Raw genomic sequence first — 15,617 nt, forward strand, 5'->3', positions numbered from 1 at the left:
TACTTAATTATATTAACTACTTTCACAAAAATACAAGAGTGCGAAGTATCATATTTTTGATGTGTATTTTTTTTTATTAATATAGTAGTAGTAATAGTAGTAGTAAAACACTTTATTGTACCAGAAAATAATACAACACACAGGAAAAAGAGCTTATTACAAGTACAAAGGCGAACTTATCCCATATAATAATATAGCATATACATCGATTGTTTTATTTCCCATCACTACTAATTTATCGACCTTAATACTAAGCCCCGTATTTTTTCAATTTTAGTGCGATACGGGGATAAAATAACCCCGTATTTTCTTTTCTATATAATTTTCTGAGTTTTTATCGTATCCACGTGCGGGGATAATGAGACGTAGGAAATTTCATACTCTTACAGTTAGTCGAAAAAAATATAGGAATATCCAATATTTCAGGAACTTACAGCACTTTTAACAGACTTAGGCGTACGGGGCACTTTTATACCCGTAACGCACTACGATGTAAACTATTACGGGGCGGATTGGGCCACGTAACGCACTAGATTATGGGTTAAGGTTTTGGCTTGCCCCAGCGAACGTGTTAAATTTGTAGCTGTAGGACAAGAAACTGCACTTCTATATTCAGGCTTGTTATAGGGTAAGGTCTTTTTCTCGACAACATAGTAGTCAAGATCTCTTTCGACATTATCTAAACCCTGGTTCTCCACCAAACCCTCCTGAGTAGTCATGGTAATTAACTTGTCTATTATTTCTTCCATTAAAAGATCTTCATGCATAATCCTTCTTTCTTCTAGTTTAAGTATACCAATTTAATTTACTTTATGTTCACTAAAATGAAATATAATCAAATCTATAGTCTAAAAATACTTATAATATAACCTAAAATCTTTTGTAACAGTAGAAGTCATATAACACTGAAAAACTGATTCTGGGAGATTAAGGGCCAGTTGCATCAACCACAGTTAACGGACACATCAACGTCACGCATCAGCAAAGTCTAAGGAAATTCGTGTGATACTATACAGCACGACCACGGATGATTTTATTAATTTGTGGTCGTGCCAGGAAGTACCACCTATCTAGCACGACCACACCCCATGTCAAAACTCCGAAACCATGAGGGTATTTTTTTTTAAAAGGTAAGTACAAAAAAGTACATTTTTTTTCGTGAATTTGTACTGCAACAGAAATTTAAAATCTCATTAAATATAGTGTGGTCGTGCCAGGGAGTACCTACCTAGCACGACCCCGGGCCCTATGTCGAAACTCCAAAATCATAAGGGTACATTTTTTTTAAACGTCAGTACAAAAAAGTACATTTTTTTTCGTGAATTTGTACCGCATCAGAATTAATAAAATCATCCGTGGTCGTGCTGTATAGTATCACACGGAAATTCCCATACTAAAATTTAACGAACGTTGAATTCGGTAACGGCCTCTTAGGTGCAACCGTCCCTAAATCTAAAAGGCTCGGTCAAACATAGGCGTTTTGATAGCGGAATGCGAGCGTATTCAAAGCGGATCGGCGGCGGAAACGCTCACGCGGTCACACATAACACAACGCGCGATGTGAGCGGACTTTTCTGAGTATGCATTAAATGTTAATCAATTAGCTAATTGTTTTATTCGAAATTGTTGTTTTGATTTGTCAATCAACACTTATTAGAAGTTCACGGTTGCAAAATATAGGCTTAGAAGAAGTTACCACGTGCAGAATACGCGCGGAACCGCTTTGAATACGCTAGCAATCTGCTCCGTCCGGATAGTGATGGGTAGGACATCATATTAAAATGAGTTTGTATGAGTACCTCATTTTCAAAAATGAGGTGTTACAATGTCTTACTTCAAATGAGGTGAGGTACTGGTACATAAAATTTTACAATCGGCGATTTGATAGACTCAATCGGGCAACAAATTCTAGTATGTATAAGTATACTATGTAATAACATCCTTTATACCTATTAAATTTTATTTGCAAATAAATGTTAAGAATAGAACTTGAACAACAGAAGACTGAAATATTATTTAAGAATTCCAATTGTTGAAAATGAAAATGAAAATGAAATATTTATTTTTCAAGTAGGCATATTACAATGCGCATATGAACGTCAAATAAAGCTAGCGTCAAATATAGTTGTAATAAGAAACTACATAAAAAGCAAATTGAGTTGATGGTTCTATGAAACTTTTATTCTATTTTAGCTGTTGATTATTGTTATTTATAGTATGTTATATTCTTGATATCATGGTTTCATTTACAGTTTAATAATGTATATGTCAATTGAAATTGTAACCTTAAAAACTGCATATTTTTAACAAACGTGAGTTCATATTGTTTTCTAATTAGATACCACTTTTGCGTAAAAAGAACCAACTTACCGCTGCGGATATTCTAACAGCAATATTATAGTAAATTAAATGAACACCAACATTCTCGACGCCGCCGCCGATCATACTTTTGACTATATTTTTGCACGTAAAAGACACCAAAGCAGAGCCACAAGCGTATTAAATCATGTATAAAATGTCACCATTATTGTATTTTGGTGTATTTATTAGTAATATCACTGTATGACACAAATAAATTTACCACTGAACTTTGGAAACAACAAACAACTTACTATTTCTGTCTGTGTCAACTGACAACGTCAACTGTCTAGGAATTACGTTTCGTTTCACGACTCACGTTTATTATTTGATAATGTTGTCAAAATTTCAAACTTTTAACTTAGACAAAACAACCAACGAAAATTTAACTGATATATTATAGAAATAAGTAAAAATTGCAAAAATAAAATAAACATTTGTCACTAAGAAAAAGGAGAGAAATTCAAATTCAGTGAGACGCTAACTCTTCATACTTACAAAGTTCATATTTGTTGCATTTAAAATATATAACAACTACACCTACATAAGAATGTAAATTAAAAAAAAATGAATAATTTAAATAATATTTCGGTCATTAATCCTGTAATGTTGTCAAGCAAACTTCATAAATGCACATTTTGAGTCGTCCTTGGTATTCAAAACGCTTCGAAAACAATTATGTCACCGTCCAGTATAAGAGAGCTCCTTATTACAAGTGACAACAGTCATACAAATCTGTTGGTCCGATAGGTCACGTTAAACTGGTCAAGTCGGTAGCTCAAGTAATAGCATCGAAACTATCGAATGTGACCGTTGCTAAAACGCGCGCCATTTTGACGAGATGCTTGGATCACAACGACGCAATATATATGAAAGCTTGCGGCGCTTAAGACTGTTTTCTTTCGAGTCACGTGTAACGTATTTTGGCGAGGCGTCCGGAGCACCGCCATCAGTGCGAGGCCGCTAACGCTGCGCTCTCAAGACGCACATGGGCCGCGCTTAAACACGTTCACTTTTGCGTTACGGGGAGGTTTTGATGAACCCCGTACGCTGTCATCACTCAGTGCGGGTGAGAAAACGTGTTCACACCGCTGCGGAAGCTGTATTTTGGTCATTTTTACAACTACAAAAATGTACAATAAAGCTTATACATACATACATACATACATACATACATACAAATATACATTTGGATTTCTCTTCAAAAGTATTATTTATTGATATATTAATTATATACGGGGTCTCAGGAACCCCGTACCGACCAGGGGACAAAAATTATATTTTAAAGAATTTGCTGGCCCGTACGGGGTTATGGGCACAGTATCGCTAGTGCAGTGCTTACTGAAATACTTGTTATCGGCAAATTAAAAATGAAGCGCTCGAACCACACGTTAGAACTACTATATTCCAAAAACAAACGTTATCCCACACAATAAACGTCAAAATCACCACAAATTGACATCTAATTGCAGGCAGGTAATTAAATATATGTTTTTAATATGTAAAAACGGTGGTGGTTTATGTTATGTTATGTATCTTTGATACTTAATTATATTAACTACTTTCACAAAAATACAAGAGTGCGAAGTATCATATTTTTGATGTGTATTTTTTTTTATTAATATAGTAGTAGTAATAGTAGTAGTAAAACACTTTATTGTACCAGAAAATAATACAACACACAGGAAAAAGAGCTTATTACAAGTACAAAGGCGAACTTATCCCATATAATAATATAGCATATACATCGATTGTTTTATTTCCCATCACTACTAATTTGTCGACCTTAATACTAAGCCCCGTATTTTTTCAATTTTAGTGCGATACGGGGATAAAATAACCCCGTATTTTCTTTTCTATATAATTTTCTGAGTTTTTATCGTATCCACGTGCGGGGATAATGAGACGTAGGAAATTTCATACTCTTACAGTTAGTCGAAAAAAATATAGGAATATCCAATATTTCAGGAACTTACAGCACTTTTAACAGACTTAGGCGTACGGGGCACTTTTATACCCGTAACGCACTACGATGTAAACTATTACGGGGCGGATTGGGCCACGTAACGCACTAGATTATGGGTTAAGGTTTTGGCTTGCCCCAGCGAACGTGTTAAATTTGTAGCTGTAGGACAAGAAACTGCACTTCTATATTCAGGCTTGTTATAGGGTAAGGTCTTTTTCTCGACAACATAGTAGTCAAGATCTCTTTCGACATTATCTAAACCCTGGTTCTCCACCAAACCCTCCTGAGTAGTCATGGTAATTAACTTGTCTATTATTTCTTCCATTAAAAGATCTTCATGCATAATCCTTCTTTCTTCTAGTTTAAGAGTGTCAAACATCTGTGTCCACTGCTTTTCAGTGCAACCTTTCAGTTCATCTGCTAATTTTGATGGTATCCGCTGCCAGGGATAAGTATCAAGCATAAGTTGAGCCAAAGGTGCCATTACACACAGCTTCGGAAATTTGGGTTTACGCAAAAAATCATGTCCTTGTGACTTGAAAATGTCTTCCAAAATATCTCCACTTTCGTTTGCAAACTTATCAATAAGCTTCATTAAATCTGCTTTACACATATTTTCTGCAAAAGGGACGTTGTTTATAGTCAACCAATCTTTCATTTCTTCCTTAGTGTTGAATGCGTCAGGTATTTGATAATCTTGAATTTCTTTGTTCAATTTGTCTTCAACTACCACTACTGAGTTTTTCTGCAATTGCGGTAGTAAATCATTTCTAAGCCATGCGTACAAATGGCCTCCAGGTACGCCAGGATACGTATATGTGTCTACTTTAACTAAGCAGTTTTCTGTAATTGCCGCAATGCAGCATCTACGATATTTGCCATTGGCCTCCTCATGATTTCGGTAAATATGGTTATAATTTTCTTCTATATAAACTATTTTCCTGTTTTCTGATCTGTATTGGTTTAGTTTTTTGAAGTATCTCAATCTATCCGCGACTCTTTTCGGATGCTCGGTTAGTATGTATTTTGTCGTCCCTGGGAGGATTCTCCAAATAAATCCAAGATCATTGAGATAATAATTAAGAGTATTTTTATCACAAGGTTTATTTTTTAATTCTAAATCGGCAATGAGTTTTTCCTTGGTTGGGATTTCTTGTTGCTCAATATAATGTTTTACTAGAATTTCTCTGATATCCGTGTAAGAAAAATTGTTTTTAACTACGACAAGTAGCTTTTGTTTATGCAGGCAAAATTCCTGAAGATGTGCAAATTTCCGGGTTTTCATAGTTTCTATTTTATTTTGTAGTTTATTATAAACGTTTTCGCTGATACCGAGGAGTGGCGCACTGACGTTACATGTTAAAGTCTTTTTAGTGAAATACGCCATTTTCTCTGCCATCTGTAGTTTCATCCGTAAATCAATCAAATGCGCATCTTTTATCATTTGCTCCATATGAGCAAGTTGAACTTTATTCATTTTGTTTTTGTTTCAACCTGAAGAAAAGAAAAATCAAAGATTGTAACTATTATATTATGATATTGCAAAAAGTGGACACAATTTTATGCATATTGAATAGTCTCCGAAAACGTGGTATATTCAGAGCATTACCTACTTTATTAAACATATCGTCTCGCTCGAATCTAGAGCAGAGCCCAACTTGGGTAGTACCTCTGCCTTACAGAAGACCGCAGCCAAATAGCACTAGGCCCTACTCCATAGTGTTGTGTTCCTGCCGGTGATTAAGGCAGCGAGAGCTCAAAAAGGGTGCGGTGCTGATGACGGGAGGACTTACGGGACTAACTTTTTCTGTTTATTGTCCTTTGAGTCGTCGGCAACCCGAACCCTCCTTAGAACTTGTAAACTCCTTTTTGCTGTGTAGGTACTTAACACAGCAAAAGGGAATGTACAAGTTTCTAATGGGGTGTCAACGCGCATGTGACACTGTTTGAGTTGCAGGCGTCCATAGGTAACGGTGACCTCTTTACATCAGGCGGGCCGTATGCTTGTTTGCCATCGACGTAGTATAAAAAAAAAGTTTGCTTCTTAAGATTCTCAGAGGAATAAATAATCACAAAATAAATGCTACCCGAAATAAAGTTGAATGTAAAGGACAAATTTCTTATGCGAACCGCCAAGGAGTGGAATGGAATGCCCGAGTCTGTGTTAATGTACCTACCTAAACAATGAATATTACAATCTTTATAGTCATTAACAAAAATACTTTATTTACTTATTTCAATCCCTTTTGTTAAAATATAAAATTATATGTCAAACGCTAATAAAATCTATGTACCTATTTGTGTGTATAAATAGGTTCAAGTCGAGTATTGAGCTTCACTTCAAATATGGTACGGTATCTAAAATTGGACAACACACTGCCAAGGAGTGAGTGCATACTTATAAAAATCACGAATATATTCCAATACAAAGCTATTTCCTTTACAAAAAACAGTTAGTTACCACAAAAAACACTTTACCAATATAAAATAAACAATAAAACACAGATTCTCACCTAATTTGTCAGTAATAAGCCAGCGGAGCGAAAAAACGCAGATCCACCTCGAAACAGCGCTGAGCGCAGACTGAACTGAACGCGTCAGTCCTTGAATATGAGGGGTTGAGGGCAACGGAGGGGGCGGACACAAAGCAGGTATAGCGAACCCGTTCGGTTCCGGTTTTACATTATCCTTTTTTTGCGTAAGGTGTATTCAATTGGCATCATTTTTTTTCAGAATTTTTTGCTATAATTATGTGGATAATATGAGCTTCCAAACGAGAGTTTATAAAACAAAACAGTCGTTTGATTGGAAAGCGCAATCACAAAATGAGGGTTATAAATACATGTGAATAATGAAAAACAAACACTATCTTGTTTGTAAAATATAGTAATAAATGTATATAAATCATAACTTCATGACCAATACTTAGCTTCTCAAAATCTCATCACTACTCACTACATAGTATAAAACAAAGTCGCTTTCTGTGTCCCTATGTCCCTATGTATGCTTAAATCTTTAAAACTACGCAACGGATTTTGATGCGGTTTTTTTTAATAGATAGAGTGATTCTTGAGGAAGGTTTACATGTAGGTATAGTACCCGTGCGAAGCCGGGGCGGGTCGCTAGTATAGAATAAAACTAGGAAAACGAATTTTATCAGTATACAAATGCAGTCAAGACTTGAGCATTTTTACCGGGGAATGGAGACCTCCGCGTACTCCGCAAACGCTATCATCTAATAAACCAAAAATTTTCCCTACCTACCAATAACTCATACGCACAACGCACAACGCATCATATAACGCAGTTATTAGAACTATAAATCTAAGTTAGACCACGGGTTATTTACCCCTGAATTGGGGAATCTTAAAAAAGACTTAAGAGACATCTTTTGAGGAACATACTTATGCTATTTTATTTGTGTTATGTCAATACCATAATGGTTTTAGGCAGAATTATATGGTGTAAAATGAAATAAATTAATTCCTTCAGGTGATTATTCTGTATATTATTTATATTTTATTTATCCATTGTTTTTTTTTAAAAAATCGTGCTTGCAACACCGTACACCGAAGACCCAGCATTTGGATAAGTAGTTTTTCATTAGATTGATTTCATTATGTTTTATTAGCACTAATATTATAAATGGGAAAGTGTGTGTGTCTGATTATGTTTTATATTATAAATGGGAAAGTGTGTGTGCCCGTTTGTTTGTTTGGCCGTCTTTCAAGTCAAAACGGAGCGATGCGACAAATTGACGTGGTTTAATAATAAATGTAGATAATTGAAGGGATGGAGAGTGACATAGGCTACTTTTTGTCTTTTCCTCACTCCCACTTCACTAAAATGGGGGGTATGGAGCATTCCGCAAGTTTGGAATTTAACACGAGAAATAAAAAAATAAACAAATTAAGTCTCTCTAGATTTCATTAAGATTTAATTTACAAATAAGTTATCTTATACATTTAAACGAGCAATTCTTGTATATTTATTTATTTATTTATATATATATTTATTTACACTGACGATCTCGGAAACCGCTCTAACGATTTCGCAGAAATTTGTTATGTGGGGGTTTTTGGGGGTGAAAAATCGGTCTAACTTATCCTTAGGTCCCGGAAAACGCGAATTTTCGAGTTTTCATGCGTTTTTCTTCGCGCGCCATCTCGTGTGCAGTAGTTGTACTGTTAAGACAGAATTCTTTCGGTCGATGTAAGTACTATTTATTGCAAACACTAGATGGCGACACAGGTCAAGGCTAAAACGAATAGAAAAATACACTATTTGAGTTTTTGTGGCGAAATGCGCGCCATCTCGTGTGGAGTAGTTGTGTTGTTAAGGCTGAGAATTCTTTCGCTCGATGTAGGTACTATTCATTTTTGAACTAGATGGCGACACATGTCAAGGATATGAAACAGAACCGAGCGAAGCTCGGTTGCCCAAATATTTGTACATAATGACATTAAGCCCCAGTAGGTTTTCGCTTTACGTCACGCGTTACTTAAAGGACCTTCAACTTGCTAAACATGTTACCGTGAGGGTAGTTGTAACTTTGTTATAGTTTTAGAAATTTGACTTGACTGTTTCGCAAGTTTGCGAGTTTAAGCTGGTTTGGAGGGTTATGTATTTTGTTATTTGATAAACAGGTATATAAGAAGTTAGTGAAAGGTAGTTTATCGTGGAAACTATAATATTGCATTAAGGTAATTACAGAATGCGGGTCCACCTTAAATGTAATCGACCTTACGAGGGTGTGAGAATAAGAAAAGAAATATTGTTTAATGGCTGCTAAAACTTCAATTAAAAGTAGTACTCAGGATTCCAATCCTTACTAATCCTTATTACTCGTATTAAATGGGAAAGTGTGTGTGTCTGTTTGTTTGTCCATCTTTCACGGCAAAACGGAGCGACGAATTGACGTGATTTTTTAAGTAGAGATAGTCGAAGGGATTGAGAGTGACATAGGCTACTTTTTGTCTCTTTCTAACGAGAGCGCAGCCGCGGGCAAAGGCTAGTTGAGAATAAAAATAAACAGAGAAATATTTATGCAGTACAGCCCGGTCGTCAGTTTCACGTGCTCTGCCTACCCCTAATGGGAATACAGGAGTGAGTATATGTACGAGTATGTAGGTAGTATATTCTGTGCTGCAGTTAGGCGCATTAGGCAGGCGCTCTAATAGGTACCTGATCGAATTTCCCTAGTGTTCTCAAGGGACTGCCTGGTCCTGATAACGAGCTGATAGTCTGCCATGTCCTTATCAGAGGATAGTGACAGATGACGTTACTATTTAAACGTTGCATAGCGCTTAAATAGTAACGTCATCTGTCACCAAAAGAAACAAATGACTACGCGTCTGCTATTATAGCAGTATACGTGTCCACGAATGTATTAATATTATATAAGTAATAATAAATAATAAATATTGGGGACACCTTACTCAGAAGGGTGCAATATATGGCCTACCAAATAGTAGGCTGTGCATTCTAATAAAGTAGTAGTAGTAATACACTTTATTGTACAAAGATAAAAATACACACAGTAAAGAAAAAAGAACACACACATCGTTTGTACAAATTTGTGCATTCTAATAAATATGTTACTTTGTACAAAATCAGCTGAAAATCTCCCAAAATTTCGTTATAATAAAACTAAAACCTCTCCTCGCCATGTCTTGCGTTGGCGACGGTCGTGCGACCGTCGCCGTCGCGTCTTATCGCATCGTCTGCTTCCATATCGATAAGGTTTGATTTCGTATGCGTCGCATCGCCGTCGCGCGACCATCGCACGACCGTCGCCCACGCAAGCCACGGCGTTACGGCACAGAATATATAATAGTACAAGTACAGAAGGCCCACTGCTTTGATGTTCACGAAATGCCGCCTTTTTAAATGCCTACAAAATTCTAACAAAGAAACGAGCCGCACGTGCGCAGCGTCGGAGGATAGGGTTGTCTACGGATTAAAACGAATTTAATTAGAATGTTATAAAGTTATAATTACTGTTATATTCAAGTCTTGGGTAGGTACTTTGTAGGTATATATACGGTATTTATATATTTTTGTTTAAGTCCCAACATCACAAGCCTTATTGAACTTTTTCGTGGGACTTTTTCTTCATGATGACTATTTAACTAAGCATTATTAGCCATTCCACACTCGGACATCACATATGAACCTTAAAAAAACTTGCGACGTAAAGTAACAATAGAAAGTGCGAATGTGCGTTCCGTGAGAACGCGCGCCAACCCTGCTTAGGCCGCGAACTCGCGGCCGCCAGCATGTACTTGTAGCGCGGCGATAGAATAGCGGAGTGAGCCGCCCCTGCTATTAGATAAACTTTCAATAATCTACTTATTTCACCAAAAACTATGAACCAACTGAACCTAAAGTTACCCAGTGATACTCCAGAGGTCTACTTCGTAATAATTTCTTAACAAGATTCTCCCATTGGGCCTTATTATTTATTAAGGTAGCATGTACTCGTAGAAAATAATTTTAAACGCTAGAAACTAGGTACAGTCAAGTTGAGAAATATCTTTACAAAGCAATTTTCTAATATTGTACCTTTTATACACTATTACCTTATTGTCACATTCTTATTTAGATAATATCTCCATATTATGTATATGTATATTTTGGCATATTGTCTTGCAAATATGATAATGAACTAGTTGAATTACCAAAAAATAATTTGACATAATGACTTAGAACATAATTATGTATAGATAACTAAATTTAGAAACGAATAGCTGTGATACATAAATCTTACTCTGCATTGAATTAACAAAAAGGCGACCAGAATTTGTCGTTTACTTCTCAATTCATAAAGAAAATGCCCCCGCCAGGATTTGAACCCAGCTATGTATATGACCTATAAGGCCGTTGAGCGTATTGCGTACTGCAGTGCTCGCTACATCTGTACTCGTGTCTAAAGCCAATCGACTTCCGATCGAGTTACCCTAGTATCCCCCAGGGGCTCGTACTAATTCGTTAACAAGATTCGATCGACCTCATATCGCACTTGTGCTATTCCTACCAATATTATACGGAATCATAGCTTGGAAGAAAATAGAAGGGGAAGAAATAGAAATTAAAAAGTGACTTAATTGTACAGATCGATTTACAGGAGCTGCCACGAATGGAACGAATGTGTGAATGAAAATAATATAGTTATGCAATTTATGCATGTGTGTGAGTGTGACAAATTAACCAATATAATCGTAGCTCTTGACAGTTACGACGTACTGTGTTAATGGCGATCTACACATAGACGACGCACGTCGTAAGATGCGGAACAGACGCCAGCGCCGCGCCACCCAGTAATTTCAAAAACGTGATGAGAAGACGTTTTTTAAATTACACTCTAGCGACGTGGCGCAGGCGTCCGCTCCACGCCCCATGTCCCTCGCCGCGCGTGTGTATTTTACGCCTTACAGCTTGGCAAAAAAAGAGAAGGGGAAAAAATAATAGAAGTAGTATAGGTACATAGTTATTTTACTACTTATCTGAGAAGAAATTGTAACCAGTCGTTCGTTTATGCTCAATCGAGTTCAGAGCGAGTTCCCCTAGTTCCCCGAAGACTAATCCGTTAACAAGGTTCCGACCGTTCGTAACTAATGTGACGCGTCTTCGAACTTAACTTATGCGTTAGCGTTACTACGTGCTTTGGCGATGTCAGAGTAAAATGAGTAAGTTACTCTGTTAACACTCAGGCGACGCATGTCTTAAGACGCGGAATGGACGTCAGCGCCACGCCGCCCGAATGTAATTTGAAAAACGTCTCCTCAGTACATTTTGTATATTAGGAAGGACGTAAAACGCGCCCCAGGCGACGCGTCGCTTGGGGCGCGTCGCTTGAGGCGCGTGCCGTGTCGCCTGGGGGCGCGTCTTACGTCCTACCTATACAAAATGTACCGAGGAGACGTTTTTTAAATTACATTCGGGCGGCGTGGCGCTGACGTCCGTTCCGCGTCTTAAGACATGCGTCGCCTGAGTGTGGATAGTCCCTAAGATAAAATCCGGTTTTTTACACAAATGTACCTAAACCTTATTTTCCTCGACCAGCGGAGTGTTAGGCCTGATTTACACGTCGTGCAAACTCGCATGCGATTTTAGTTGCGGTTACGTACAATTTTGCAGATCCATCAAATACCGCAATGTAATAAAACTCGTATGCGAGTTCTCGTGCCGTCTAAATGGGTCCTTAGGGTCGGCAACGCGTTCGTAAATCATCTGGATTTGCAGGCGCCCGTAGGCTTCGAAGCATGCTTACTACCAGGCAGACTGTACGCTTGTTTGCCACCGACGTAGCATTAAAAAAACCTTTATCTCAGTGTCATGGGTACAATTTGTGTCTTATATGTATATTTAATTCTCAGGGATTAATGGCGCGATATATTGAAACTCAGAAAAATCAGAAGTATGTTATTTATTTACTAGTAATGTGTGTGTATTTTATGTACGTTTAATCCTTATAAGGAATAAATACACTACATATTTCCATTCACTCTGGTACAGTATGCGTTTCGGCAATATGGTTACAAGTTACCCATCGATATATATCGTATTAAGCGAAAAAACGTGTCAGTACATTTGTTTGATTGAGTTACGGGTCTTCTTAACCGCTGGCAAGAGATGCTTGGGGACTCGCATTTTGTGGCTTTCCATTTGACAAGCGTCCTTGTTATGTACTTGTGTAATCGGGACATGCTTATCAGATTTTTGTTCGAATTTCAGAGAGAAAGGAGTGACACGGAAACCACATTTGGACGTAGTTACGCAGAAACGTTCCAATCCATCTGAAATTGTCATTGAAATGAAAGACTTGTGTTTTTCATACAAGGTCTAAAACTTAATGACAATTTCATGTGGATTGGAACGTTTCTGCGTAACTACGACCATTTTTACTGATTACGGCAATTTCAAAAAAGGGTTATGGTTTAGTAAGTACTTAGTTCGTTTTCCATTGATTTTATTAGTAGTGTGAAAAGAAAAATCGAAGGGTTTGAGTTTTATATACAAATAACGTGTGTCTTGTTGATACGTCAACTAGCTCGGCAGAGCGAGCTCGTCTTCTTGCCACTGCGGAGTGGGAGTCGGGCCTGTGGTTGCAAGCAGTACCCTCACCATCCATAGGCACCTTACTCGACAACTCCACCTTCCGACTGGCGACATGTTTGCGTCTGGGGATTACAACTAACGTCCCCCATCGCTGCCGCTGTGGTACCATGGTGGATAGCCATTGGCATCATGGGCTCTCCTGTGGCAGAAGCGCCGGCCGCATACCCCGACATGCCGGCATCAACGATATCATCCGAAGGGCCTTTGTCAGTGTCAAAGTCCCAGCCATCCTTGAGCCAGTCGGCCTGGCAAGGGACGATGGCAAGAGGCCCGACGGTATGACTCTGGTGCCTTGGAAGTTGGGTCGGCCTCTGGTTTGGGATGCCACGTGTGTTGACACACTTGCGCCGTCCCATCTTCAGGGCACCAGCGGTGGTGCTGGTCATGCGGCGTCTGTGGCCGAAGACCTCAAGCGCCGCAAATATGCTACCCTTGGCAGCAGTTACATTTTTGCGGCGTTTGGTGTGGAAACACTGGGGCCATGGGGGCCAAGCGCGCGTCAGATGTACAAGGAACTAGCGGCGCGCCTTATTGACGTTACAGGTGACCAGAGGGCTGGCCAATATTTTGCTCAACGCATTAGCATTGCCATCCAACGTGGCAATGCGGCCAGCCTTCTGGGCACACTGCCCGGTGGCAGCGACTTGGGCAAGGTTTTTTATTTATAAGTTATTTTAATTTAATCTAATTTATTTTATTTATTATTATTTCTAAGCTTATTTATAGTTGTTATGATGTTTGTTTCTCAATAACGTGTTTATGATATGCCTAGGAATTTAACATTCGAGTCTTTAGATCAGCCAGTGACATTGGCATACGAAATATATTTGTGGCGTTCTCAATTCAAAGGCACCTAAGTATCGCTTAAGCATAATAAGGACTTAAGGATGCTCTAACAGCTTATTCGTATGTGATGGACGAATATTGATTATGTAAAGAAACTATATGGTACCTTTTACATAAGAACGTCACATATAGTCCATTCCCAAGTTCATCGACCTAGCACAATGACCTAATGACAAGATTGAACACGATAACCGTGCTAGGCCTGAAGCCCTCTGGGCATGTTAGTGATTACCGTGCTAGCACGACTCAGTACTTGTACTGTCTATACAATAGATGATTTCCCTGTACTAGGTAAGATTACGTCAAATTGATTTGAAAGGATTCAAATAAGTACTTCAAATAATGATCTAGAAAGAACCGGCTAGTGGGTCTAGTGATTCTTACAAATTAAATACATAGGTACTTATCTAATGTAAAACTTAAAGATTAAGAACATAACTTTGAGATAGATTAGATATGAGCAATTCCCGGCCACTTTGTACATAGCCACGTCAGCAAACTTTAATTGATCCTATTTTGTTACCAACATTTAGTAATATAAGTCGACTTTCGTAAGATATATACGGGTTAATTGTTATAATTAAGAAAATATAGATACTAGAGAACCTTAATGACGAAATAAAACTTAATAAAATCTCAATTCATCAACAAAATAGGAATGGAATGGAAATATGAATTAATAAAAACAAATTTAACTTTTTCCTTAATTTTTGTACAAACTTATCGAGAACTGCTGTTGTAAGCGTTACGGATACTCGGTTTTGAAATAGTTAGGGGGATTGAGACGGTACGAGAACTCGCATACGAGTTTTATTACATTGCGGTATTTGATAATGTAACTAAAAACGCATGCGAGTTCGCACGCCGTCTAAATCAGGCTTTAGTGGTATTTTTGTCCAATAAATTTTGACATACCGTTAAAAAAAAATTAAAATGGTATTTGTTTAGATTAAATGCCTTTTTCCATTACGGATATGGTAGTAAAAGGTACTAATGTATGTAGTTTCGAGTTCTTTTTATAATTACTAATTACTCGCAACAATAATGAACATTACGAAACTTTCTGTAACTTACATACATACATACATACAATCACGCCTGTATCCCATAAAGGGGTAGGCAGAGCACATGAACTACTCAAGTTTCAGTGCCACTCTTGGCAAAAAGGGGTTGAAAGAAAACGAAAATTGTGACATTGCAGTGACAGGTTGCCAGCCTCTCGCCTACGCCACAATTTAACCCATATCCCACAGTTGACTTCTACGACACCCACGGGAAGAAAGGGACCACACGGGCACTTTCTGTAACTTGTGATGAAATAATAGGC

At 37.8% G+C, this 15,617-nt stretch overlaps 1 protein-coding gene across 1 annotated transcript; it reads right to left on the reverse strand.

The window, feature by feature from the left end:
• Positions 1–4,104: 4,104 nt before the first annotated feature.
• Positions 4,105–6,901, reverse strand: LOC125237531. Its single transcript, XM_048144652.1, has 2 exons — positions 6,838–6,901; positions 4,105–5,818 (listed from the first exon to the last, which is right to left on the reverse strand). The coding sequence occupies exon 2, from the start codon at positions 5,799–5,801 to the stop codon at positions 4,401–4,403; it is 1,401 nt and encodes a 466-aa protein (XP_048000609.1). The 5' UTR covers positions 5,802–5,818; positions 6,838–6,901; the 3' UTR covers positions 4,105–4,400.
• Between the last annotated feature and the right edge of the window lie 8,716 nt (positions 6,902–15,617).

Source organism: Leguminivora glycinivorella, chromosome 21, assembly GCF_023078275.1.
Source record: "Leguminivora glycinivorella isolate SPB_JAAS2020 chromosome 21, LegGlyc_1.1, whole genome shotgun sequence".
Classification (NCBI taxonomy): domain Eukaryota; kingdom Metazoa; phylum Arthropoda; class Insecta; order Lepidoptera; family Tortricidae; genus Leguminivora; species Leguminivora glycinivorella.

What these genes read in the sequence shown, in the direction of transcription:
- LOC125237531 (XM_048144652.1), bottom strand. Translation starts at nt 5,801, where the DNA reads ATGAATAAAGTTCAACTTGCTCATATGGAGCAAATGATAAAAGATGCG.